This window comes from Paramisgurnus dabryanus, chromosome 20 (genome assembly GCF_030506205.2).
Source record: "Paramisgurnus dabryanus chromosome 20, PD_genome_1.1, whole genome shotgun sequence".
Classification (NCBI taxonomy): domain Eukaryota; kingdom Metazoa; phylum Chordata; class Actinopteri; order Cypriniformes; family Cobitidae; genus Paramisgurnus; species Paramisgurnus dabryanus.
This window is the reverse complement of record NC_133356.1, coordinates 9,355,971-9,383,841: the sequence shown is the minus strand read 5'-3', so window position 1 is coordinate 9,383,841 and position 27,871 is coordinate 9,355,971. Positions and strand designations below refer to the sequence as shown.

The window sequence follows — 27,871 nt, the reverse complement described above, 5'->3', positions numbered from 1 at the left end:
GCATTTAAACATATTTTTTAAAAGTACACTAGAAGTACACTTGTAATAAATATATACTTAAGTACATTTTTAAGAAATATGCTAAACTTAAGAATATTTTAAATGTATTTATATTAAGTGTACTAGAAGTACATTGGTAATAAATATATACTTAATTACATTTTTAAGAAATATGCTAAACTTAAGAATATTTTTAATGTATTTATATTAAGTGTACTAGAAGTACATTGGTAATAAATATATACTTAATTATATTTTTAAGAAATATGCTAAACTTAAGAATATTTTTAATGTATTTGTATTAAGTGTACTAGAAGTACATTGGTAATAAATATATGCTTTATTACATTTTTAAGAAATATGCTAAACTTAAGAATATTTTTAATGTATTTATATTAAGTGTACTAAAAGTATGCTGGTAATAAATATATGCATAATTACACTTGTAAGAAATATGCTAAACACAAATGTACTTCTAGTGAAGTTTTAGTATATTTGGATAAAACATACTTTTTTCAAAACATGATTCATTAATTGTAATAAGCTAACATTGAACTTTCCTCAAGCCTTTCAACATTATATCATTCCGATTGCACAATAAGCTATTTTTTCAAAGATTTGCTTAAAATCTTACTTGTTTAATTTCAAAATCTTACTTGTTTAATTTCAAACAACACACGTGACACACGTGACTAAACCTGATTGGTTGTTGTCATAGTAACACGTCACGGTGCTATTTGAAACTTGTTCAGTTTAGTTCAGTTGTTCACGGTGCATGCGGTTGCTTGCATTAAACGTATAAACTGTTAAATTAGATGGCGACTCTGCATTAAACGTATTTATTTAATTAATCGGCGATCATATTTCACCAGAGGACTAAGATAAAACAACTCGATTTAAAATATGAGCAGTTTTAGTGGATCTGACGTTGAGGGAAAAAGTATTTCGCTTTTTGTTTGGAGATGAACGAGATAACACGAGGGTAAGTGATGACAGATTTTCACATTTCTTTATTTAGTTAACTATTAAATAAGTAAAACATTACATTACATTTAACCCAGCTTCTTTATGTAACGTTATGTCTGTGTTGCGTGTGGTAATTGGAACATCTTTATTTTCTGACTAACGTTAGGCATTTCTCTTAAGCATTTCAGAAATCATTAAAACCTTTCTTTTTTTTTAGCACAGCGACATAAATATGACCAACCAGATCCCAAGTAGACAGGAACAAATGAAGACATAGCGCATAGAAAGACTTATTCTTGGTGGTAAGTTTGTTGTTGCTATTTGATTTCACGTTTAAGTTTTTCTAATGTTTCTCTTGCAACGCTAACGTTAGTTTAAAATGAATGTTTGAGCTGTCTTACCTGAAAATACCATGATATGACCATATGGTTATTATAACTCCAGTAATGTTCAATGGCTAATGTTTATATCAGTTCAATCTTGACAACCTTATTGTCTTTTTGTTTATTTTTAAATGTATTTCTAATTACATATGGACACAAAAATGACATTGTAAGAAGGGATACTTTTATGAGAGATTGTAAAACTGCCGAGGCTGGGTTTGATTATATTATATTGTCTTAATATATTGTACTCGGGGTAAGTAAATCTTAAAACGAAAACAAATCATTAATCATCATTTACCTGCCTGTTGTTTTTCAGATCAACTGCTATTGACATTTTTGAATCGGGGCAAATGTGGAGTGAAGAAAAACGTTTGCAACACATCCATTCCAGGTGGCTAATTTCTGTCCTTTTGAATTATTCTTGTAAAAAACGTTTTTTTATTGTAAAGCTGTAAGGGACTTGGCCTAGTCATCATTGCACCATTTGGCAGGGCACCAGACTAACTGTTTTTACTAGGAGCACAGTGGCCCCCAACTGAAAATTTTAGGGGCGCAACCAGAAAATTTAGGGGCACACACGGTAAAACAACATGCTAACCAAATATTCACATGTCTACTAATTTAGACTGTATTACTAATAAATACTTTAATTATAGATTCAGAAAGTACAATGTGCTGTTTCAGATTAGTGTCATATCCACTGATCTATATAAATGACTGGATTGCACATGACGTCACACTTGTGAAGCCACCGCGCCGCCATGTTGGTATACCCAAACGTTCTATTTAATCAATGGACGTTATCAGATTTTAGTGATAAAACATCACTTTACTCATCTTCGTTTTTATATCTGAAGTTACCCTGTACATTATTACAACACAAACGTCCAAAGCATGTAAATAGTTATTTACTGAAAGTTGTACATTTTGCATTTTAAACAGTTATTATACATTCATCTTTATTACAGTATCAGATCAGCAGACAGACCACAGCATATTTAGTATTAGTGACAATAAACGTGCTCATTCTGAAATCTAAATAAATAATCATGCTTTGTACAGTATGTGCATGCAATAATTTGCTAGTTTTGTAATTATGTTATCTTAACTTACATGTTACCTAAACTTATTTAGAGATATAACGCTGACCGTCACAGTGTAGCTGAATGTCAAAAAAAACTTTATTTATACCCGTGTCATTAGCAAATGCAGCAGACACACTCACCTTAACGGTTTTTTATAAATCCATTATCCTGCCCGATTAAAACATAAACATTGCAAATAACACCAGAATTAACAAATAATTAACGTACACATATCCTAAAAATTAACCTTGTGTAACTGATACGCTGTAAAGGGGGTAAATTTTGATCATGATTTTGAATGGAAGTCAATGACGCTCTCTGCCGGTTGGGTATACCAAGATGGCGGCTCGAACTCTGCGCTGGCTTCAACTCACGCAGTTACGTCAAGCGTTCCAATCCAGTCATTTATATAGATCAGTGGTCATATCACAAAAAAAAAGGTCAAATTTGCTGGTCGCACATGTGCGACCGGATGTAAAATTCAGTGGCACACTCTCAAATTTAGGTGGCAAAATGCCACCATTTGATAGCAGTCTGGAGCCCTGTTTGGCATCATTTCTGATTTCCTTAAATCTCCTTAAACAGAGGTGAACCTTAAGTTTGCAAGACCACAATAGACAAACAATGGAAAATGATCTAGGTTCAAATAAAACACAATTATCAATGTAAAACATATCCTGTAATACACACAGGTTGCTTTATTTCATGAGCCTGTTCTAATCCTATCTTCATTCCCACTTGTAGAGTGCTCTGACAGATAAAACTGACACGCTTGATGAGGACACAGTCAAAGCTTTAAAAGGTAAACTGAGAAGTTAACAAAACTTCCATACATGCATATCTATGCCAATTTATTTTAAACATGGATATCCAAATGTTCATTCATTATTGGTTAATTGGTATATTCTGTTTCCTTTTCACAGCCCGTGTGATAAAGCAGTCTTCAATTACTACGGTGTCTGAATTGCAAGAAGAAGTCACCCTCCACTTAAACATGTGACATCTAAACTGTTTTGTGTTTTAGTTCAGCTTTTTATAGGTTTATCTTAAGTTGGTTAAAGGCAGAGTGCACTATTTTTGAAAGCCAATGTTAACATTTGAAATTACCTAAACAAACATGCCTCTACCCCAATAGAATCGGGACCTTCTTTTGATAGAGCCACCACACACATACGCAACCCCGGCAAGGATGTCAGTTAGTAGACACGCCCCTTACTGCTGGTTGGCTACAAAGTGTGTTTTGGTAGTCGGCCCAATTTCCTTTTACAAAGCGTTTTTCAAACATTGTGCACTCCGTCTTTAAATTGCACTTAAACATTTTTTTTCATTAACTTTTTATGCAGAGAATTACATTATGATTATTATATAATCATTGCTTATGAATATTTAGTGATTGCATATTCATAGTGTACTTTTCATTAATACATTTAATGTTAATGTTGTACAATTTGATAGAAGTAGCTCTGTAATTGCATTTCTCTGATATTTGTTTTATATGTTTCTCTTTGGTCAAGAGATTATGTATGTCTCTGTGCTTGATTAATTTACTTTAGGTATTTTTGTAATGTACACAACACAATATGAAGTATATTAAATTGTTCTGTATTCAAAATCTGTGTATGTGTCTTAAAATTTAATGATTTTAATATAACATTTTAAATATTAAAAACAGCTTTATAATAAAATAGTAGTGTAATGCTAATACATTTCTATTAATGTAATGCTAGTATATTTCTAATATGCTGAAGTACTATTAAAGTGTTCTTAAAGCACAGTTAAATTAAGCTTTAAATGTATTCTAACTGTATTTTTAAGTGTATGAGAAGTGCATTTCAAATGAATTTTAAAGAAGTACACTTAAATTGCACTAAATATATTTGAAGTTGTTCCAATTTAACACAATTTCAATATATTAAATATAATGCAAATAGATTAAAATTGACTTTAAATATATCTTGAAATGCATTTAATATATTTGAAGTGGGTTCAATATAATACATTTAATATGCATTTAGTATAGTAGCTTTTAAATATATTAAGTATGTCCCAAAAAATACTATTTAAATATATTTCTTTTTCACCTGGGACGCCAAACCTGGATCCTTCCAACATGATCATTAAACTAAACGCTTTACTCTCTTTTTAACAGGAGCTTCACCAGCAGCTGGTCATAGAAAGCAGAAATCTGAAAAAGACCAGAAATTTCTACTACAAGCTAATAAACCAAGAGAAAAGAAATAAAGGTGCGTGTTTAAAAGCAGTAATACGATGTTTATTAGTGATGTATTTCTTGGGTGATCTTCATCCGTCAGGGTTGTGGTTATTTGAACTCTGCTTCTTTCTTTGAAGGTTCAGAGACGAAGGTAATGATGTCAAAAATAAAGCTGCAGTTTGATGAACTCCGAACTAAAGTTGAGTTTCTACATTCAGTGAAGCAATATCTAAAGGTTTGTGCCAATGCTCCCCCTGTGATGTCAGAAGGGGATAATACTGCCCCTTAATCTGCACTATCCAACCACAACACTATCATTTAATGCAGAGATCAGCTCATTTGCATTTTAAGGGACACACCCAAAACCGCACATTTTGCTTACACCTAAAAAGTGTCAATTTTAACATGTTATAATAAATTATCTATATGGTATTTTGAGCTAAGTCTTCACATATTGGTGACACAAAGATTTATTTGTCATCTTTAAAAAGTCTTTTGAAATGTCCCCTTTAAGTATTTAATAATTACTATCTATTGTTATTGGTTATATTGCTTGTGTCTATTTAATAAAAGCAATAAAGCATTGTGATTTACTGTGATAAGGGTTAATGGGGTTATAACTGCATGAAGCTAACCAACATGATCTTGTATAGTTTATGGTATTATATGATGTGTGGATGACTGTAATATGTTGCTGATGTAGGTTTTGTCAGTGGATCAGTGGGGTTTGTCTCTCTTGTCTTCTCTGGCTATTTGTGAAGCGGCGCCTCTACACCTGCAGTCTACCACTGAGGATCCTTCAGTTTTAACTTTGATCTGTGAGGAGCGCAGAGGAAAATGTTGTCCGCTCATGAACGCTACAGCCAAAGGTCTGATGGCTTACTTGTACGCCAGGTCTGTGGATCTACAAGATAAACTCACTTGAGTTTTCCTGGTAGTATTTGTGTTATTAGACATTGATGTTTTGATGTTAACAGGAACGCTTATGCTGACGGATATATTCAACAGTTTTTCTACACATATCGCTACTTCTGCACATCTGAAGAGCTCCTGGAGTTTCTTATGAACAAATTTAACAACACACTGGGGTTTGAATAACAAATTCCTTTTATTTCCCAAACAGTCATGTATTAAAGGTGCAATGTGGGACTTTTAGAAGGACCTCTTGACAGAAATTCAATATAATATAATATACATAATTATATCATAAGTGGTGTATAAAGACCTTACATGATGAACTGTATTGTTTTATTACCTTAGAATGAGCCGTTTTTATCTATATACATTGCGGGTCACCTTAAATGGAAGTTGCTGTCATGTTTCTATAGTAGCCCTAAATCGACAAACTGTTCTATGAAGTGCGTTTTGACACTACGTTTTCTCAGACAATGACAGGTTTGTCCTGTGACAACTACCGTAGCATCTCCATGCGTTTCGAAATTGAGGGATGAGCTGTTGGTTGCAATTCGTAATCTCACCACTAGATGCCGCTAAAAACCCACACTGTACCTTTTCTAAGTAAATACTTAAATTCTCTCTATAAGGCAGTGTAATATTATTAAAACATTGTCCACATTAAATTAAACTTTAGTTTTTAGTTTTTTTTTATAACAATTTATGAAAGTTTCCTGATAGATGAATGTCTGATTATATTTTAATTTTAATTTTTGATTGACAGAATCAGGATGACATAGAAGTTGCCTACACAGCTTGAGTAATATTTAATCCAGAATAACTATCAAAACAAATTTCTTAAAAGAAAACACCACCATTTTTCAATATTTTACTATGTTCTTACCTCAACTTAGACAAATTAATACATACCTATCTTTTTTCAATGCATGCACTTAACTCTTTCACCGCCAGCGTTTTAAAAAAAAGTTGCCAGCCAGCACCAGCGTTTTTCATGATTTTCACCAAAGTTTAATGCCTTCCAGAAAATGTTCTTCTTTAAATATATAAACATACAATATACCAAATGAAAGAACAGACCCTCTGCTTTCAAACAAAAAAAACCGTTTCATCCTACCTTTAGTGGTTCTTTTGCAATCAGCTTTTGAATATGGGTAGGTTTTTGCAAAAACACCATATTTTGAGCAAAAGCAGAGATAATTCCATTTTTGTGACGGACTTTTCATAGAGATCCCATTCAGAGCGATCTTTAAAACAGACACGGACATGCAGCAGCTTGCCATAGAGCAATACTTCCGGTTTTAAAAAGTTGCGGAAGGGCGCCACCTGGTGGATAATAGCGGTATTGCGGAAAGACGGAAAATCTCGTCAATGGCGGGGAAAGAGTTAATCTTTGTACAGCACGTGGTGAATGTGTTAGCATTTAGCCTAGCCCCATTCATTTCTAAGGATCCAAAGAGGGATGAATTTAGAAGCCACAAAACACTTCCATGTTTTTCCTATTTTAAGACTGTTACATAATTTAAATAGGGAAAACATGGAAGTGTTTTGTGGCTTCTAAATTCATCCCTGTTTGGATCCTAAGGAATGAATGGGGCTAGGCTAAATGCTAACACATTCACAACACGCTGTACAAAGATTAAGTGCACGCATTGAAAAAAGATGTGTATGTATTAATTTGTTTAAGTTGAGGTAAGAACATAGTAAAATATAAAAAAACTGTGGTGTTTTCCTTTAATATGAAAATTAAAAATGTACATCCTGTATAAATAATTAAAATGTTATGTAATTGTGCTGTTCATATAAGATCAAATGAAGATCTGTCATCAGACTGTAAAAAAGTGCATCAGCGTACTCTAGATTTATTACACTTCTGGATTGGAGATGCTCAGTTGATGGACTTCACCTCCAGCTCGAATCTTCTACACACTCTCAATAGTTTTCTGACCTCTAAGGTAACCGAATCAATCTGCTGTATATGCCTGCGTCACTTCAGGGTACCGTGTATATTTACATTGATAAACTGTGTATTGAATCCTCAGGTAGCACCTGTTGACAGTCGAGGTGAAAGTTTGCTGTCTTTACTCCAGACAACGCCCAAGAAGAGGCGTGTCTATGGGCTGTCATGTGTAGGTGACGCCTCCATCAGCAGTTTAGAAGAATGGAGCTCAACAAACTCCCTATGTCGAAAATCATCTATAGACGATGCTGCTCGAAAGGTCCGAAGATATTTTAAATATTTATTATTCAAATTATATCCTACATACAAGTATTGGGAAGGCTACTTTCAAAAGGGATGTTTAAGAATGTAATTATTTTACTAAATTATCCAAAATATCTGGATAAAACTAGTGTGTTTGAAAGCTAGTTTATCTGATAAAATGTGATGCCTTTGATGTTTCTCAGAACTTTCAATGGTGCATTGCGAATCGTCAGACAGCTCAATCTAAAGAAAAGATGTTCTCCATCGCCGCAGCTCTCCCTCGACCCTGTTACGCTTCTATAATGACTGAACCGAGATCAGAGGATACACTGACCTTCAGTCAGACTCAGCACACTTCAATACACACCGCACAACAGCTTACTTTACTCGAACAGGTAACAGAACTAACATTCACAGTCTGATCAGATTGTTTATGATATCTTTAACCCAATAATTTTGTGAAATGTTTTGTTTGAAAAGTGGGTGTGTGGAGAAGTCATGTATTATAATTTTTATGTAAAACGAGTGATTACTGATAAATAAATTAATAAGTATAAATACATACGTAGATGACATGCTCTTGTCCAGACACGGATTTACGATTAAACTGAAACTTCAGTACGACTGCCACTAGGGAGCGAACTCCGACAGTCGTATTTGCATGTATGGACAAATGAAAGGAAGTTTAGACTATAAATCTTGAATATATTAAAAAAGAAAACATGAAGTGCAATTTTAGTCATTAAGAAAAGACTGGCTATATGAATACTTGAAATGTAACAATTTATGAAAGTTAAATAGTTATAAACAAAAGAAGTTTAAGAGCTCTGTTGATTATTTACACTTGCGCTTTTTTATGCAATGTTCATAAAATTTTGTTCTTGCAGTGTTAAATTGCAATTATTTTAAAATATTAAAAAATAAATGTTTTTCAGTAATTAAAAGGCAAAATACTGGATATAAGAAGTGTGCATCTTGTTTGAAAATGCATGTTTTTTTATGACCTATAACAAAAAGTAACAAAAACAACATATGTTATAACATATATAATAATTATATATATTTATATATAATAGGTCAAAGTAAAAAATATATAAATGTTAAAAAAGGGGGGAAAGTTTGGTCTGCATCATATTTACAATTTTAAAATCTGGCCCTCGAAGAATAGTTGAAGACCCCTGCTTTAGGCCATATTGTTGACATTGTCTGTCTCTCCTGTCATTTCTTCTTTTAACTCTAGGTGGAGTCACATGATCATTTAATTTTTTGTTTGTATATTTTGAGACTAAATCACATTTTATGCATCAAATAACATTACTTTTATTATCATTTATTGTTATTTATATAGGAAATATTTCAGGATTGTCATCCGGTTCATTTTCTGAACTCAAGAACACATGGAGTGACAGAGAAATCTGGAAACATTTCCAGGTGAGTTTTATTCATCAGAAATTTTAAAACAAAAACTCTTTGTGAAAGTGAACCTCTTCACTATTATATTCTTTCATTTTAGTGAAGTAGTTAAAGGGACACAAGGCAGCATTTCTATGTTAATAAATCATCTTCGTAAGTCGGTATATGGTTAAATGACTCATTACATGATGAATGAAGACTCTCTCGCCCGCCCCTACCGTCTGTAGGAAGAATACCCCACTTGCAAGTTCACTGTATCCGACCCGGTGTCCTTCAGTCTCGTAAAGTCTCATATATAGAAAGCATTTACTCCCAGACACTAGGGGGAGCTAGTAGAGAAATAATACTCAGACTTGCCTTGTGTGCCTTTAAATATTGTCTGTAGTCTGCAAAATGCTTTGCTGTAAAGTCTTATAATCTGTGATGTGGTTATGTCAGGTGTTTGTCTGTAGAGGGCAGCAGTCTTTTTGTTCAGGACGGACCGCTTCAGGACGGAGCCATTCACAGACTCATCAGTTACGCAGACAGCGTCTCTAACTGGGTTTCTGCTGAACTGGTTATCTGTGACTCAGTCAAGGTGATACTGCATTTTAAAACAGTAGCATACCTGTCAACCCTCACGTTTTTCCCGGGATCCTCCCATATGTTGCCATTCTATCCCGATATCATACCGTTTAAAGAGCAACTTCAGATTAATGATTTTACATTTAATTTGGTGTGTAAGTGTGTATTAGCACATGTTAACGATATGCAAAAGGTACAAACCCCAAAGTAAACGATGACGCGAGTTATCATCTCCAACGTAAATTTATTTTCTTGGACTACAACAAACAAACGGATAAACATACAGATTAGCTGGCCAATCAGGGACACAGAGCTTTTTAAATACGTGCATTTCAGGAAGAAAGTGAAATCTGGAGCTACGAAAATGTACGTTAGGTGGAAAATAATGTGTTTTTTTTAACCATAAACCACACGAACAAATTGTATTATACCAAATACACAAAATAACATTGTTTTTTAGAAATGAAATAGGTGCTCTTTAAATGAATTATTCATCTGAAATAAAGTTTTAGCAGAAAGTTACTGTAGGTTAACAGGTCATAGTCTGTGTCTCGTGTCACTTTTGTATTTTTAGGATCAGACCGCTCTGCTCACTCGATTTCTTGCCATTGGCAAGTTTTGCTATGAAATAAGAAACTTTGCCACAGCTATGCAGATTTTGTCAGGACTGGAGAATGTGATTGTGAGACAATTACCGGTAAGGAAAAACGCATGCATTTATAAGTGATAATTCATTCATTGTGAGTCATAACTTCATAAAAATAAACTATATTTGTTTTATCTTATCTGTCAGCTCCAGCTGCTGGAATGTTAATTACGGATCAGTTTTAACACATTTAATATTAACTCTATTTTAAAAGCATAAAAAGTTTATTATTATCTGTCTGCCTTCTTTATTTAGTGTGAAAACAAAACAATATTCATTATATTTAGCGTGAAATGAAATTGCATGTGAAATGAGTTTAACAAGGCCATGATTATTACCATCTTAATTAGTTATTATTATAGTTTCTTCTTCTGTTGCTTTTGAATGTTTAGGGCTGGAAGTCTCTCTCTGGAAAGGTTTGTGGGATTTTGGAGGAGCTTCGAGCTGTGCAGGTGACACTGAACCATCATTCATTATTATTTCTGTGTTTATTTTGATGTGAAAAAGTCACTCAACATTCACAAAACAAATTTAGTAAATTGAATGATTCATTTTTTTCAGTGTATATTCTTCAGGGTTCCCACGGGTCCTTGAAATTTCTTGAAAGCTTGTGAATCTGGGGGAAATAATTCAAGGCCCTGGGAATTTTTTAAAAATATACATACATAGATTCAGTAATTGAAAGTGCTTGAATCTATTTTATGCAAGAAGTTTTCTGGAAAAAAAAATCCATATTATTCCCTGTGTAGTTTAGGATAATATCATAAAATTTCTAGCGTTTTAAGCACACATGCTACACTGTTCTCTTTAAATGCTTATATCTTCTGTATGCGAATGTTGATTCATACCAAAATGCTTTTTTAGTTGTGTTTGACACATGAAAACGTCTCGGGTTACGTATGTAACTGTTGTTCCCTGAGAAGGGAACGAGACGCTGCGTCTCCCTTGCCATACTTCCTGCTTCCCTGTAACGCCGTCTTTGGCAATATTTCAGATAGCGATATACTTCCTGGCTCCCACATCACCGTGTCTTTGTCGTTAAGCCTCACCATTGGTTGAATTTGATATACATATAAAGACGCATTTACCCCTGGAGGCGTCCCCAAAGTGTCACCGCAGTGACGCAGCGCAAATTCCCTCGAAAGGGAACTGAAACAATGTATCTTAAAAGATAACCTTGCTCTCACTTGAAATGTGTCCCCACATTTAGTCCTTGAATTTGAGGGTATTGGACCTGAAAAGTCCTTGAAAGGTCCTTAAATTTGACGTTAACTAAGTTGTGGGAACCCTGATTTTTACTCTGTACAGCTTACGCCCCATGAACAGTTTGATCATTTTTCAATGCATATATCTGCTAAAGGTTTATTCGATCAACATTTTAGAAGCTAAGGGCAAAGACTAACATCAGTTTAAGTTTGATATGATGCATAAATGTGAGTAGCAGTGAGATACAATCTGTGTTTAACGTGTTGTAGGTCTTTCTGAAGAGCGATAATCTGTGTTTGATGGAGGGACAGCGAATGAGCGTACGACCAACACTACCTGCTGCACAAATCCTTGCCCTGCATCTTCAACAGCTGGAGATCGGAGCCTTCACCACCACCAGTGGATCATACAAGTGGACCAAACTGAGGTCATAGATTCACAGTAAAACATGTGTCCATTAATGCAACTGATCTCCAGACAGATTTAAGACATTATTATTATACTATACTACTATAATACATGCACAGCCCAAATTCTGTTGTCATACAGACACGGTGTGACAGCTGTATGGGTTAAAGGTGAGGGAGAGTCAGATGTGTTGGTAATGATGCAGCTGGTGTTTCTTTAAGCTGGTATGCGTACATGGTGCTTTAGCGTGTCTGTGGGTGTGTGCGTGTTGGGTGGAGCAGATGGTAATGATTGGAAGAGGTTTGCCGGGGGACTTGGGTCTGTTCCAGTGGCCCGTAGAGCTTCTGTTGTAGGCAGATTTCTGGGTCGTAGATGCCCTCAGGAGTGGACACACAGCTGGTTGTTGTACATCTGTAGCTTATAGCACAGTTAATCAGGTCATGCACATTTAAATAGGAGGAGGAGCCATATTTTTTAAATTTAGTCTGATCACACTGGATTTTATACAGATGTTAAACACACAGAAGTACTTTTGTACTATAACATTATATTTATGATTGTGAGGCCAATTTTAGAGACCATTGACTATGGCTTTATATTTTAAGATCATACAGAAGATGTTTATTAAATCCAGCACTTTTTTTCTGTTGCTCATAGCTTTTTTAAATCATATGAACAAACTCTAAAGCTGTCACAGTACAGTATCCCTTAAAGGAATAGTCCATTTTCTTAAAAGAAAAATCCAGATAATTTACTCACCACCATGTCATCCAAAATGTTGATGTCTTTCTTTGTTCAGTCGAGAAGAAATTATGTTTTTTGAGGAAAACATTGCAGGATTTTTCTCATTTTTAATGGACTTTAATAGAGCCCAACATTTAATACTTAACTCAACATTTAACAGTTTTTTTCAACGGAGTTTCAAAGGACTCTAAACGATCCCAAACGAGGCATAAGGGTCTTATCTAGCGAAACGATTGTCATTTTTGACAAAAAAATAAAAAATATCCACTTTTAAACCACAACTTCTCGTCTAGATCCGGTCGTGATGCGCCAGCGTGACCCCACGCGATACGTCATGAAGTCAAGAGGTCACAGAGGACGAACGCGAAACTCCGCCCCAGTGTTTACAAGTGTGTTGAAAGAGGACCTTTCCTACATTGTTGTATGTCAACTGATACTAATTAATGTCTTTGTGTCAGTTTATTGTTTACAATGGTCCGCAAATGTGCGTTTTATATATGTAACACGTGACCTCCCTACGTCACTAAGCATTTATGTTAGGTCACGCTGGACCGGACCTAGACGAAAAGTTGTGGTTTAAAAGAGCATTTTTTTTTTTTTTTTTTGTCAAAAATGACAATCGTTTCGCTAGATAAGACCCTTATGCCTCGTTGGGGATAGTTTATAGTCCTTTGAAACTCCGTTGAAAAAAAATGTTAAGTGTTGAGTTTAGTATTAAATGTTGGACTCTATTAAAGTCCATTAAAATGAGAAAAATCCTGCAATGTTTTCCTCAAAAAATTTATTCTCGACTGAACAAAGAAAGACATCAACATTTTGGATGACATGGTGGTGAATAAATTATCTGGATTTTTCTTTTAAGAAAATGGAATTCCTTTAACCCTTATAAGTCCCTTGGTGTCAATCTTACCCCAAGCCACTTTTCTTTAGTTACAAAAACATGGTTCCCTTCATTTCAGTGGAATAAGATTTTGTGACTTTTCTAGACTATCTGTCAATATTCATATAAAAAATTGTTCTTTATTCAGTCCTTCTAAAGATGTTTAAAAAAAATTACCAAAAGAGGCTCTTGGGAGTAAAAATGATCCCAATTGAAAATGATTGGGAAATGCAAAAAAAAGTTTTTCTTTATGTTTGTCAAAAAAGACAAAGTCACACAAACTCACACAGACATGCGCGCAAACAAAGACACAGACACACACAGAAAGACAAAGTCACACAAACACACACACACACATACTTACATTTAGTCAAGTTTCTGTGGCATTTTGTGAAAACAGACAAAAATTCAAACAGACAAAACACAAAAAAAATTCAAAAAGATAATTTTTTTTGTCCAAAAATATACTGTTTGAAATAATATTTATTTTTAATGTTATTTTTAATGTTTGTATATACATAAATTCACAAAAATTATCACTAAAGTAGTGATGTAAGCAGTTGGCCACATCCAGTGAAATGAATGGGTCTCTATTGCCCTCTGCTGGTCGAAATTATTTATTTTCTAAACTGTAATTCTTTTCTATTTTTTTCTAAACACCAGATGGCCGAATTCAACATCAAATTTAGATCATAATTAATGTGAATTTTTCATAAAAAAATTGATATTTTGCAGGCAAGCTAAAGGTGTAGTTGAGGAAGTTAGTGGAAAACAGGTACAAAGGTACTTCCTATCTCCCAAAACACAGCATTAATGTATAGATGGGAAGTAAACAAAAATTTTTTTAATCATTGTATATTTTTTTAATCACTCTTTTAATTTCTGGGGTCATTTTTACCCCCATGGGACTCTAATGTATCGAGGCTTATAAGGGTTAAAAAGGATGTAATATGTATCATAAGGAATTCATACAGATATCTATACATTTTGTATCAAAATTTATTTTTTAGGTACTAATATGCACTTTTTGGTACACAAACTTTAGGTGCAAAGGTGTACCGCCCCAGTGACCAATTTTCTCACAGTGTATTTGTACTTTAGTGTCTGTGTTACATGCATAAGATAGTTTGGCTTGTTTCTAAGCAATTTGACTATGATTTTTTACTAAAATTACAGATATGTTATAACTGAAGTTATAGTTTCTTATTAAAGTTTCTGGAATCAAGACACGTGTTGTGTTATCGACGGCCCTGCTTTTCTCTCATCACAGGAACATTGCACGTGTGGTCAGTCAAGTCCATGCGTTTCAAGAGCATCTGTATTCCTACCCCCCTGACCTCGAGCTCCAGTCATACCTGCGGGGACGCATCGCACGACTTGGCAAATGTGACGTCCCGCTCCTCGCTTCCGACAACGACGCCAACTTTAACCAGACGGCCATCGATCGCCACGGCCGCAGGATCCACGACACGCTGCGAAGGGTCAAAGCATCGTTTCAGTGACTGAACAGTGTCCTCCAAAGAGACAGCACAGATGTGAACTCGCATCTCCAGAGGTACAGAGGTGAAGATGCTGTCAGCATCAATCTGAACCCTGCTGTGGTGTGAGGGGAGAACTGAGCTCACTGAGGCTGCTGAGGAACGTGCTGAGGGTTGCGGTCATGGAGGATGTGGTTGTTTTTCCATGAATGCCAAAGGAAGTGAAAACTGTAGGTAAAGGAGTCGTTTATCTTTCTCTTGTTTAGTTGAAACTCTCTTTAAGAGGATGTGTGTATGTCATCAGCAGTCACTGTGTGAGATAAACACACTTCTGTAAGCAGCCTCAGTCAATGTTTGTGTGTAATAGACTATTTTCTTGAGAGGAACTAAGCATTTTTGTGTTTTCTAACAGCTACATGACCAAATAAAGCATTCCGATTATATAGATTATATATTGATAATTGTTCAGATTTAGGAATTATGTTTTACATATTTTTGACGTGACCCTGTGATGAGTCTGTGGCGCTCGATGCGAAGTTCGTCACAACATGCATGTAGCCCATCATGTGTGTGGTTCCTTAATTCAAAATATGTGTTCTGCGCGTCAAGAGATCCTGTGTCTTGTCAAAATAAGTGCCTGCTGCAGACGCGTCTAAAGGGTTAATGATAAAAGAGACGCCTGCGTTTGCCAGATACTCGCATAATCTCATGCGTAATCAGAGTTTAGTGTTAAGGGAGTGTCTTGCGTGTATTTTGTGAACGTGAGCATCTCTTTTATCATAAACAGTTTTGACGCGTTTGTGGCAGGCACTTATTTTAACAAAACACGTGATGCACATGGCAAACATGACCCAACACACACATATATTTTGAAAACGCAAGCAACACACATGACACTCAGAACACATATTTTGAATTAGCGCCCCTTGGATCAGCAGTCACGAGCCGCCACTGCTTAGCATTCAGAGTAGAGAGAAATGTATCATTTTTTAACAAATAGATTAAACTTAATTTTTTGCACATTTTCATCTAATTGTAGCACATTGTGATATTCTTGCATTAAGTTCATTATGGATAAAATAATTTTAACAATCTCAGTATTTTCACTCTTACAGAGCACTTTAAAATGAAAAGTTACTGTTTTTAAAAAAACATTTGATAGAGAAACCATCTGGACACTGTAAAAAAAAACAAGCAGCATTTTTGTCAAATCAACATAATTTTTTTAAGTAACATAAAAATATAAGTTAAACAATTTCAACTTGATTTTATAAGTTATGTCACAAGCCAAAACTTTAAATATTAGGTTGAATTGACTTGCAAAACCAAGTTGTTTTAACTTCATGCTGCATTTTTTTACAGTGTGATTCTTACTAATGTAGCTACATTAATTCAGTCATTATAAATATTTTCATACAAAACCTATTCAACAAGACTTTATAAGGAGACATGATGAAACATTTCATAATACAGTTCTATTGAATTTACTTAATGATAATTAAATAGGTGGACATGATAAATGTCTAAGAGTCATATTAGTCAGCTTGTTACATGCAGCGCTTTATTCTGATTCTTTTCATTCAAAAGTAAGTAAATGTTGTCTTTTTAATTCATACCACGGATATTTATGCTCCTGTTTTATTTGTAAAGCTTATATTACATATAAATGCACTTTATTGTTCGTATCACTTCACTTGTTTGTGTGTACTACTACATTGATCCTGCATTGGCTATCTCTGGAATTAATTGTGTTGGGAGAGCAAAAATAAACAAAACTTTTTACAACGTCTATTCTTGGGGCAAGATCTCAGGGTAGAATTTAAAAAGATGTATATAGACACAAAACCTCTTGTTTACAAAAATATTGAAAGTTTCACTCTATATTGCTTGAAAAACTAATTACTTATAAGTTGATCACACATTGACTGCTATGGGGCATGTTGTCACATTATGCCATTTATACAATCAATACTGAAACACACTAAAGCAAATGAATGTATGATATTTAAAACACATGCAATAAATTGTCCCAGTCGAACTGTGAAAACCTAAACTTTTGATTAATAGGTAGGCACATATTAGACTCTTTGATGTATGCATGTGCATTTATTGTCCTGCTTTTTCCCAAAATATGATGGTATTAGAATTTTAGAAGCTAAAAATGACTATAATCTAAAAAGCTTTCAACTAGATAACCAGATAAACTAAACTTTTAACTTGCATTTACTGAGATAGGCATAAGGTCACTGTGACAACTAGCCCCTGTCTCCTCTCATACAATAAAATACATGAAAGGCTTTCACCTCTAAACCTCTGTTCCTCGCTGCCTTTAATTTTTTTAATACAATCAAATTAGCTATACATTTCTAAATCATTCAACTTACTGATATGTTGCTGTAGCTTTTAAGCAAAATGAAATTGTGATTTTTATTGATCCCATCATTTTACAGTGTTCCTTGAAGTCATGATATTTCACACAAGTTCAGTAATGAGCGTTTGAGCTTCGCAATTTGTTTCAGAGTTGTCAGTGGAGGTGAGGAAACACGCGCCGTCGGAGGCGACGCGAACGCGGAATCACTTCATTGTCTCGTGACAGGATCAAAGCGCTTGAAATAAAGACTTTAATCGTCAGTGAAAGAGCTCTAGTCCTCCTGAACTATAGATCAGCGATAAACATGCAGTGATCCTCATTGTCCACCTAAACGATCCTTTGAATCTCTTATCCGCAGAGATTCAAGCACAAAGAGATAACATAAAATCCTGATTAACTTCTGAAGAGCCATTCCTCACATTTCTTATTTATCTGCAATAAATAAATCACATCAAACCTCAAATTAACTCAATGCGATCAATATTAAAACGTATGATTTTATTAAATACCCCTCCTGGCTATAAAACATTCAGAAATACTACTTTACAATATTTGGAATATAAACAAGAGTTTTGTTTTGTGTGTTTTATATTTTAAGTAAAATGTAAAAGTGTGTAGTTTTCTAAAGTTTTTCATTTTGGTGATGTCTCATGGGTCTTTTCATGAGTCTGTATTCGGGTGTCCGGGTGTAAATTTGCATTTTAACTGTTGTTCATTGAGAGTTAATTGTGTTGCTACTGTAATCCCTTTGATCTGCGCACCAAACGCTTGTGTGATTGACGCGTCTGCGGCGCCAGCGGCTCCCCAGGTCATCAGGATTCAGTGTTCATACAAAAACCATTTGAGCTACATTCACCATCACCATTGTCTTTATGCAAAATCAACCAAGCATTTCACTTTTGGTATTGAATGAGTATTTACTCCACATAACTCAACGACGCCACATAAAAACGGTAAACTTCTACAATATTTTGGTTGCTGGATATTTAACTTTATCAATCATCAAAATTAACAATGTGATCAACCTTAATGCGTAACAAAACGCAAAATAATGTCTTGTTTTAATCTGAAGTCAACATTTGTAGGCCTAGTTTAGCACTGTGAACTTAAAAAATACAAATCACATGACACGAAAAGTTGATTGATGGTTGAAATATAATTTATAAAAAATTATAGAGTATTTATTTATTTTCTGACATGTTGCATATTTAAGATAAGAGTTTGCTTGAACATTACAGTTTTACTCGTTTTTCTAGCATTTTGAGTTTCCCCGTGCATTTTAAACATAACCGCGCCATGCATCCAGTTGTTCTGACGCTGCGTCTTTGTTTGGAGAGGATGCAGACACCTGGATGAGACAGAGGTTCTCACAGACAAGCTGGCGCCAGTTCTTCACACAATCACAGGATATGTAAAGACTTCAATAACGACCCATTAGGCCTAATGATTGAGAATCGATCGGGCGTTAACGCGCCATGCATATGTTAATGTGATCCTGGGACGCGCTATATATAGGAAGCTCACTCTGAAGGCCTGACACACAGTCTTGGATTGTACTCGGATAAGACACGCTTGCTTTTACTCAGACAGCAGCAATCATGGTGAAGAACTTTTCTGTGGACTGGCTCGCTCAAAGCTTTCACGACTCAGCGCCTCAGGAAGATTCAGAACCAGAGAAAAAGCGCCTCAGGCCTCACATGCCCTGTTTGGCTCAACCAAGACCTCCAACTTCTTACGACAAGGTTTACTTACAGGCCAAACCAAAAGTCACAGCTAAAGTCCAGCAGCAAAAACAAGAAGACACAAGCGTACCAAAGGAGAAAGAGGTCTCAGTTGCGCCAAGAACCTGTTCGTCTCCAAGCTGTAAGTATCTTAACAACACAATGCGTCTTGCTTTACTTTCTGATGTGCACTAAATAGATAAAGTTGGACTGTGTTTTAACTCTTTATTTTTATGTTCAGTTTCAGAAAATAGCGAATACTCATCTGGATATGAAAGCGAAACGGCCGCGTCTGAATGCGCATCTGTTGATGGACACGACCTGGAAAAAGAGGCCGTGGCGCGCCGAATCAGAACCAAATTCACTCCAGATCAGATCGACAAGCTTGAGAAAATCTTCAACAAACACAAATACCTGGACGCAGGGGAGAGAATTAAAACTGCGCTAAAGCTCAGTCTATCTGAAACACAGGTGAGACACGTCTTCACTCACTTTTATCCAAAGCAGCTTACAAACTTGTAATTTGTGTTAAACATTTTATTTTTCAAACATATTTTAACTGTGAGTTTCTTTGTTTTTTATAGGTCAGAACCTGGTTCCAAAACCGTCGGATGAAGTTAAAGCGTGAAGTGCAGGAGATGCAGGCGGATTGTTTTCAGTTTCCAGCTGTGCCACAAATGCTTCTGCCGGTTCAATATCACTATCACGACAGACAACGACTTCCCTTTCCTCCACAAACCTTGATGCATCAAATGAGCAGCGCTCAACACATCATTCTTCCTCACCATCATCATCATCTCATGATGCCTGGCCAGCATTACTACTGAAAGACTTTTCCCATAAATTAAAACACTTACATCACATTTGGTGTGCAATATATGTACAGTTATGCTTTGTATTAAATACAGTAAAGTAAAAATGTTTAATTTTAAAAATGATTAAAAGAAGAGTTTATTTATTGTCAGAAATAAAGTATGTTTTATTGCAAGTTTGCTTTCTGGTCTTATGTTGTTCAAGTTGAACTGTGAGAGGTTAAAGTTTGAAGCTGATCACATTTGAAGTCTCTAGATAACACCAGCTGTTCAAAGACATTTTATCTTAATCAATTTCCTTTGAAAAAAAAGATAATGTTTTATTTAGGGGATCTTGTGTTTTGAGAACCTTATTACATCACATTTATAAAATAAAAATAAATAAAGATATTTAGCTGCCCTTTATTTTTGAGTATAATCATAAGTTATTTAAAGTTACTATTTTAGATTTTGACTTTTTAGCCTATATATTAATTAAAAAAAAGATGAAATTGCTTAACTTAAGTTAAATTAAAAACATATGTTGCAATGACCACTTATCATTACTGATCAATTTTATCATTGCAAAAATTAAATTAAAAATCACAATTTCAGCTGACATTTAAAAACGTGCAATAAAGCGTTATAATGGAGTTATAATCATTGATATATTAAGATTTTATTCTTACAACGATATTATTCAGAAATCATTAATCTAGTGAATATTTTATTATGAATCTAATCACCTCGTGAGTTTTCAAGAGATTGAAATGGCAAATAATTCCCGTTGAGAAAAGTATAAAAAGAAACTTTAGAGTTTATTTCTACTTAAAAAGTAACCTGACAAAGTTACAGTGTGCTTCAACCAAAGATAACTTTAGAAATCATTCAATAGCTGATTCGACGAATCCTTAATGTAATAGCATAAAAAAAAGGTTTTTATGCTAATATGGTCCTACTAAAACGGTCACTGCGAACATTTAAGAATTGAAGGTTTTGGTGGTTTTGCTGGATTGGTTGAGTCTCATTCAAATCAAATGTGGGCGCCAGAGGAACTCTAAACAAACCCGCAGAAGTCATTGATCCGCAGTCTCATACTGCGCTTTCATATGCGCGTTTAACTCTTTCTGTTTGTCTCTGCTGCGACACTTCAAACGACATTTAACGAGCAGATCATGGTCAACAATTAGTCCTAATTAAGTCGCCCATTGATGAGTTTACACTCTTCACATAATCCCAACAGACAGGCTCCAGTATGTCTGAGATTTGTGTGCGTCTCCATACAATGGAAGGGATACAGTGTTGATCACCTGTTTACATCATAAAGGCCCATGATAACATTAACATGAAGTGGAGCTGCATATGGAGAGCCAGTCGACGCAATTGACTTCTGATCATTTAACAAAATCGATCACCAGAACTGTACATTTTTTATTTTATAATAGTGTAAAAAAACTTAGGGTCACTTATGTATGCGTCTCTGGTTGTGCTTCGGTCATGATTTTATTTGCAAGAGCAAATTTTTTTTATTGCACTACAGTTTATAATTTTATGATCGTGCAATTCTCAACTATAGTGCAGTGTTTGTCCCCGAATACATGTGCGCATCCTATTGTTAAAATATTGTGCTTGGCGTTACATTGCAGGAAATGCGCAATTTATATACAAAATAATCTGAATGCATTTATATGCCTGCGTTTTCGAAAGAGATAAAGTCCCGGGGCACCAGAGAAAACATTAAACTTTTGCGCAGATAAATTGTTATTCATGTCAATTTTCCTGCAGCTTTTGACTTCTGTGCGCTCTACACTGTTACCATGGTGCGGTGTTTATGGGTCTCAAACCAAGCTCATCTAAAAAAAAAGTTTAATAGATAACACATGCAACAGGATAATATTCCACAACCACGAGGAAATAAACTCTCAAAGTCCATAACAGAACAATATAGATTGGAAAGACTGAACTATATGGGGATCAAGACATAATCTCACTGTAAGTAAAACAGTAATCCACCCAAATAAACAGTAGTCTTTAATCTTGGGATTATCAGACAATGGATCATGTCTTGTCTTGAGTGAACGATACCGTCAGATGATCGTATCATTGTGAATGATGTAGATGATTATTCATCTGTTCTCGGGTACTTGAGATGAACACGAGGTGCTCAGACTCACTGGCGCCTGGATATCACAAGTAGTCTACAGTAAACGTGTGAACAGCCCAATTGCAACATCTATTAACTTCAATTACAGCGCCCATGAAATAGTTATCATTCCGCTTGAACCTTTACTCATGCAAATGAGCGAAACAACCCCTACATAAAGTCAAGGGACTACAGCTGCTCAAAATATTTTTAGTGATCCTCTACTGAAAGGAAACATCATGTCCAAGAACTTCACTGTGGAGTGGCTGTCCCAGAGTTACCATGCTCAACAGCTGGACCAGGACAAAGATGCTTACACGCACAAACCCTGCGTATTTCCAAGAGTTCGTGATTCGGAGTCCCTCATGGATGTTCCCAAAGCATCTCAAAAAATATTGAAAATGGTTGGAGAAGAAGACTGCAGTGTTAAAGGAGACAAGATCCCATCTTCCCCTACAAGTAAGTATACCTCTCACTGTTGTATCCAACACTAAAACTTTTAATATCTAGATTTGTATCTAACTGTATCTTTTAATCATATTAGATAGTTGTGGCTACACATCTGCGTCTGAGAGCGGTGATGAAAGTGAAGGGGAAACTGGACCGCACCGTCGCCTCAGAACCAAGTTCACAACCGAACAGATCTCTTGTCTAGAGAAGACATTCAACAAACACAAATATCTCGGTGCAACCCAAAGACGAAAAATCGCAGAAAAGCTGCGTCTATCTGAAACTCAGGTATGTGTGAGTCTATGTGAGAGACACTTGTGTGAACACTTTTCAAATATTGTATTATTGTAAATTCAGTTTATTATGTATAATTTTTCATTAATAAAGCGGTAGCCTATTTTTAAGTACAATGAAAGTTACGGCGCCAAACACCGTCTGAAACGTATGCATGCGTTTTGTAAAAAGACGAATTTGGTTGTTGATATTTATTCCAAAATGTTTGTGTTTATTTTTTAGGTGAAAACATGGTTTCAGAATAGACGTATGAAGTTGAAGCGGGAAGTTCAAGACATGCGTGCTGCTCAATATTTTGTTCCGACTCTTCTGCCGCCGATGACGTCATTTCAGCACCACGCCATGAGCGGACAGCGCGCGCCTCACGTGTACATTCAGGGGATGCCTGTACAACATCAGCCGATGCTGTTCACTCCCTGTTACCTTTGAAGAGACTTATGAAATAATACATGATCAAACTGTTTATCATTGACACGTGTAATCTAGAATCTAGATGTAATATAATCACACTCCTAAAACGGGGTTTAAGAAGTAAAATACAGAAGCACTGTAGTCTACTATGTATAGTCAGAAAGTGTATATGAATGTACATAAATAAATATTGTCTTTTATCTAATACTGTCTCGATATCAGGCCTTTTTGTTCATATTTATTTATGTTTTATTGGCTACATTCTTTGGGATAAATTGCCCACTTGAGATTATCAAAGGCCAATACCCCCATATCAGACCCATATCTTTATAATAACAGTAAATGGTCTTAAATGCGACAAAGATTTGTTTCAGTATGAAGATATTAAAGCTATTATTATTATATGTATAGGCTATGTGTTATGGTCTATTTAGGCAACTTGGTATTTTTAATGGCCACTTAATCATAATAGTGATATTCAGTGGATTAGCGAATGTTTCACTGTTTTATAACAGAAAGCCAATTAATCTGAGTTTGATATGTTTAAAACCCACTCTCATCAAATGAATATAAATAGCAGGCAGCGGAAAAGTACGTGCAATACATGCGCCAAATATGTGCATACGTCAGACATTTCCGTTCACTTAATACCACCATCTTTTGTGTCATTTTAAATATTGGTTTCTCTTTTGTCTATTTATAAACTATTGTGGCTTTGGATTGAGGTTGTATTTGGGATTTGGGTTAGGATGTCATTATAGGTTTCTCAATTTTTCTCTCTTTTTTTAAAGCCATGCACGTGTAAATTGGGGTAAGAATTGGAGTCTAGGGTGTCTGAAATGTAACAAAGTTGTTCTAACCCAAATCCCAAGCGATAATGTTAAGAATAATTCATAATATGACACGACAAGATGCATTAAGTGATGTGGAAGGACTGTCTTAGCAAAATTGGACTTTGGCGTATATATTGCACGACTCTTTAACAACGACATGCTAGTTATATGCAATTTATGAGACGTTTATAATCTCCCCAGTTCCAAAATATGATGCAGCGTAATTTGTCGTCGGATATAGGCCTGGATGTGAGATCTCGTTTGGTCTCGTGTGGGTTTATGCACGCAGACAGAAAGCTCTAGGGCCATTAACACTTTCAACAAACATCAAAGCTTCTGTAACGACCAGATGATTGAGATCCACGGAACCCAATTGAGTTTGAATGGAAAAGTTCACACCCACAGTTTGAGGCGCGAAACGCTGGCGCCACGAAGTCTGCGAGAATCTGAGGAGACATCGAAAAAAATCTGATCAAAACAATTCACTGCAGAGTCAATGTGAGTCAACAAAAACGTTAAACACACACAACTCAAAGTGACATGTTGCTTTGCTTATTTCGTGTTTATTTATTAAGAAAATACATTTTGTTTATTTTACTTTGCATTTTAAAAAGTCTTAATTAATTTACTTATTTTACATAACCTATGTAGTTTTGCACCAACGTAAAATACACTTGAATCATGTGGGCTAAGCCTAAACTTAAAATAAGATAAAGATAAAGAGTTAAATGTTTGTATAGATTATTGGCTGTATATACTCAACATAAATGTATTAGTTTTGATTAAATTAATTTAAGTTATCTGGTAATGTCAAAAACATCATGTCAATCTACTAAAAAAGAAAAACCTAAATAATTAAATCATTAGTTCTATGTTTTGATTTTTTTAGCCCTCTTTAGCACAAAACGCAACTTTGTTTTCTCTGAAACGTCAGTTTGATTTAGTTCAGATGATGAGGTTAGAAAAATCACGTGTGTACGTGTGTGTGCGTGCGTGCGCGCGCGTGCGTAATAGAGAGTGTGTTATTCTGTGCGTGTTTTTGTTGATGGCCACTAGAGGGCAGTGTGCGCCTATCATATGAGTTTAGCTCAACTTTCTAAAAATGTGTGAACTAGATGATCATCAAATCAAGATATTGGTTTAAAGTTAATCTATATTTGCATAATGCATTGATGACAGTGATGCAGTGTACACATGTATTGTTTATTAGTATGTGTTTATTGATGTGATTGCTTCAATGACTAAGGTGAAATCATTGTGGCAATGGCGCTGTATGGTGTTGTTGTGTGAACACAGTCATGTAGTTCATGTTTGAAACTGATGAACATCATAATGCAGGAGACTGACATTACAACTGAACATAATGTACAAACTCTATAAAAGTCCCTCTTAAAAATGCCCAAACATGTGCTGTATGGGGCCAGTTCTCCTCACACATCTGTAGTGAACATTAAACTAACATTTTTACATGAGATGCTTTTATTTAAAGATGCTTTTATTCTGTATTTGTTTTCTGTGGGAATGTGATCCAATAACCTTTATTGTAGTATGATTGTGCTTTATTTTGCTTGCAGATACATTTATTTTTTTTAGCTTTTTAACCTTACAAAATTCATTACGTGAGAGGATTTGTATTTTCTTTGTTCTGAGCTCACTCCTCTGTATTACTGTGATGTTGATCATCAGATCATCTTCAATGTCTGTCAGTGAGGAGCACAGTTGTCTAAAATGTTCCTCTTATCTCCAGCAGCTGCAGTAATGAGGACTGGAGGGATTGAGATGCTGTGAGTGGGCACTTGCTGTCGTTCATTTGATGTAATGATTTTCTCAGGCCTCCTCCCATGATACCTGAATGAGATCTTCATCTATCATCTTTTTACTGTGTTAGACAAACTTATTTTCTACTTGACTGCATGGAAAACTGAAGAGTCCTTTATTAGAGTGAATGCTTAAGTCAATTTATCACATTCAAGTTTTCAAGTAAAATTATTGGCAGGGTAAAATTGCTTTATATTACCAAAGATGATTACCTTTATAGTTTATACATCCAGTACTCTTCAAAAGTAATGGAATGCTTGAAATATGTTTCTCATCATGATTTAAAAAAAAAATTAATCTGAAGGTGTATTTTTACATGTTTGAAGTTTGCTTTGTAGACAAACTTCAAACATGTAAAATTGTTTTCATTAGAAAAAAATATTTTTGAAACAGAAGACTTGAGAATAATGAAGAAAAAACAGCCAGCTTGAGTCCAAAATAGATGTAAACTTTTTTAATATTGCGTAAAGGGATAGTTCCTCTTCATTTACTCATCCTCATGTTGTTCTAAACCTGTATGAATTTCTTTTTTTCTGATGAACACAAAAGAAGATATTTTGAGAAATTATAACACACAGCAGTAAGTGACCATTGACTTCCATAGTAGGAATTAAAAAATATGATGGAATTTAATGGGTACCATCAACTGTGTGCTTACCATAATTTATCAAAATATTTTCTTCATCATTTATCACAGTACTTCAAATTTTTTTTTCCTTTTATAGAAGTCAATGGTCACTATCTGCTGTATGTTTACCATCATTTCTCAAAATATCTTCTTTTGTGTTCATCAGAAAAAAGAAATTCATACAGGTTTAGAACAACATGAGGATGAGTAAATGATGACAGAATCTTTATTTTAAGGTGAACTATCCCTTTAAAAACTCAAGTTAAGACCTCAAGACACTTCTTGATAGAAAGACAAAAGAAATGGATAAAACTGGTCCCTAGCTGTCACTCTTTGCATCTAAAGAGTGGATATTAATACCTCAAAGGTATGTGTTAGTAAATATAGCAATACTGTTAAAAAAAATGCATTAAAAACATATTTTTATGTTAAAAATGTAAACAAAATTAACCATATTCAACTTGATTTTTTAAGATAAATCAACTTATCTCAGGTAAAAACAATACACATTAGGTCCTTTTTAAAGGGTCCCGGCCCAGTTACAGCTTGGGATAATTTCTTTGACTGTTTTTCCTCACAGTTTAGTTTTAATAAGTGAACTATTAAATAAGTGAACTATTATTATTTTAAAATATTATTAATATTTTAATTTATTTTAATTATTTTAATTTATTTTAATTATTATTTTACTATTATTATTATAAAATATAAATAAAGAATGATTAAGTGTTTAAAAGTCTTTGAACCGTAGTGCATACACTTTTAGTACATACAACTAAAGTATGAAACAATTACCACTCTTAAAACCCAGATTTTTTTATTAAAATGTAATGCTAGTGAAGACTGTATCTGTGAATAAAGCAGAAAATAAGACAAAACACACTTCAAGATTTTTCTAATAAAGCGACTTTATTCAATTAAATGAGTCAGTGGAGTGCATTGACTTTTATTTTGCATGTGAAACTGAAGATTAAACAACATTCCTGAGGGTTTCAGCATCGTTAGTTTTAATGAAATCTGTCGAGCGCTGAAGTTCATGCGGTGGGTTGAGATTCTTCCGCGGTTTTGGACACAGGTGAAATACCTCTGCAGCCCCATTTTCCCATGCCGTATGCCTCTTTAATGCTACATCTCAAAGAAGTATATGCATAGGAAAAAGGAAAAGCGAGTTGAGACTGAACGATCAGCAACGAGACCTCGGTGGATTGAGACTATGAGACAGAAACAGAGTAAAAACCATCAGTAAAGTCAACATTTGCCATCAAACATAATCTTTCAAACATTTAAGCGCATTGACTTATTACTATT

At 34.8% G+C, this 27,871-nt stretch overlaps 2 protein-coding genes and 1 long non-coding RNA gene across 6 annotated transcripts in view; all 3 read left to right on the top strand.

Moving 5' to 3' along the window:
- kndc1 (kinase non-catalytic C-lobe domain containing 1) overlaps positions 1-26,481 on the top strand; it is a 56,749-nt gene extending 30,268 nt beyond the window's left edge. For 2 of the 4 annotated variants that reach the window (XM_065296266.1, XM_065296265.1), the window contains 13 exons: positions 4,587-4,680; positions 4,787-4,884; positions 5,353-5,543; positions 5,627-5,737; positions 7,369-7,516; positions 7,604-7,780; positions 7,968-8,159; positions 9,113-9,195; positions 9,616-9,754; positions 10,316-10,438; positions 10,780-10,839; positions 11,863-12,020; positions 14,896-16,892. In XM_065296266.1, coding sequence (XP_065152338.1) covers positions 4,587-4,680; positions 4,787-4,884; positions 5,353-5,543; positions 5,627-5,737; positions 7,369-7,516; positions 7,604-7,780; positions 7,968-8,159; positions 9,113-9,195; positions 9,616-9,754; positions 10,316-10,438; positions 10,780-10,839; positions 11,863-12,020; positions 14,896-15,127 — 1,806 coding nt within the window. In that variant the 3' untranslated portion in view covers positions 15,128-16,892. Of the gene's footprint in view, positions 1-4,586; positions 4,681-4,786; positions 4,885-5,352; positions 5,544-5,626; positions 5,738-7,368; positions 7,517-7,603; positions 7,781-7,967; positions 8,160-9,112; positions 9,196-9,615; positions 9,755-10,315; positions 10,439-10,779; positions 10,840-11,862; positions 12,021-14,895; positions 16,893-25,864 lie in introns of those variants that run through there. The other 2 variants (XR_010546992.2, XR_010546991.2) reach the window with 2 other exon arrangements.
- LOC135786735 (uncharacterized) lies at positions 463-4,493 on the top strand. The gene is made up of 5 exons (XR_010546990.2): positions 463-982; positions 1,184-1,268; positions 1,669-1,743; positions 3,182-3,239; positions 3,361-4,493. It is a non-coding gene; the product is annotated as an uncharacterized lncRNA (long non-coding RNA).
- On the top strand, positions 18,050-20,634 carry LOC135787542 (homeobox protein vent1-like). Its single transcript, XM_065297509.2, has 3 exons — positions 18,050-19,337; positions 19,437-19,666; positions 19,780-20,634. The coding sequence occupies exons 1-3, from the start codon at positions 19,073-19,075 to the stop codon at positions 20,020-20,022; spliced, it is 738 nt and encodes a 245-aa protein (XP_065153581.1). The 5' UTR covers positions 18,050-19,072; the 3' UTR covers positions 20,023-20,634.
- Positions 26,482-27,871: the final 1,390 nt, after the last annotated feature.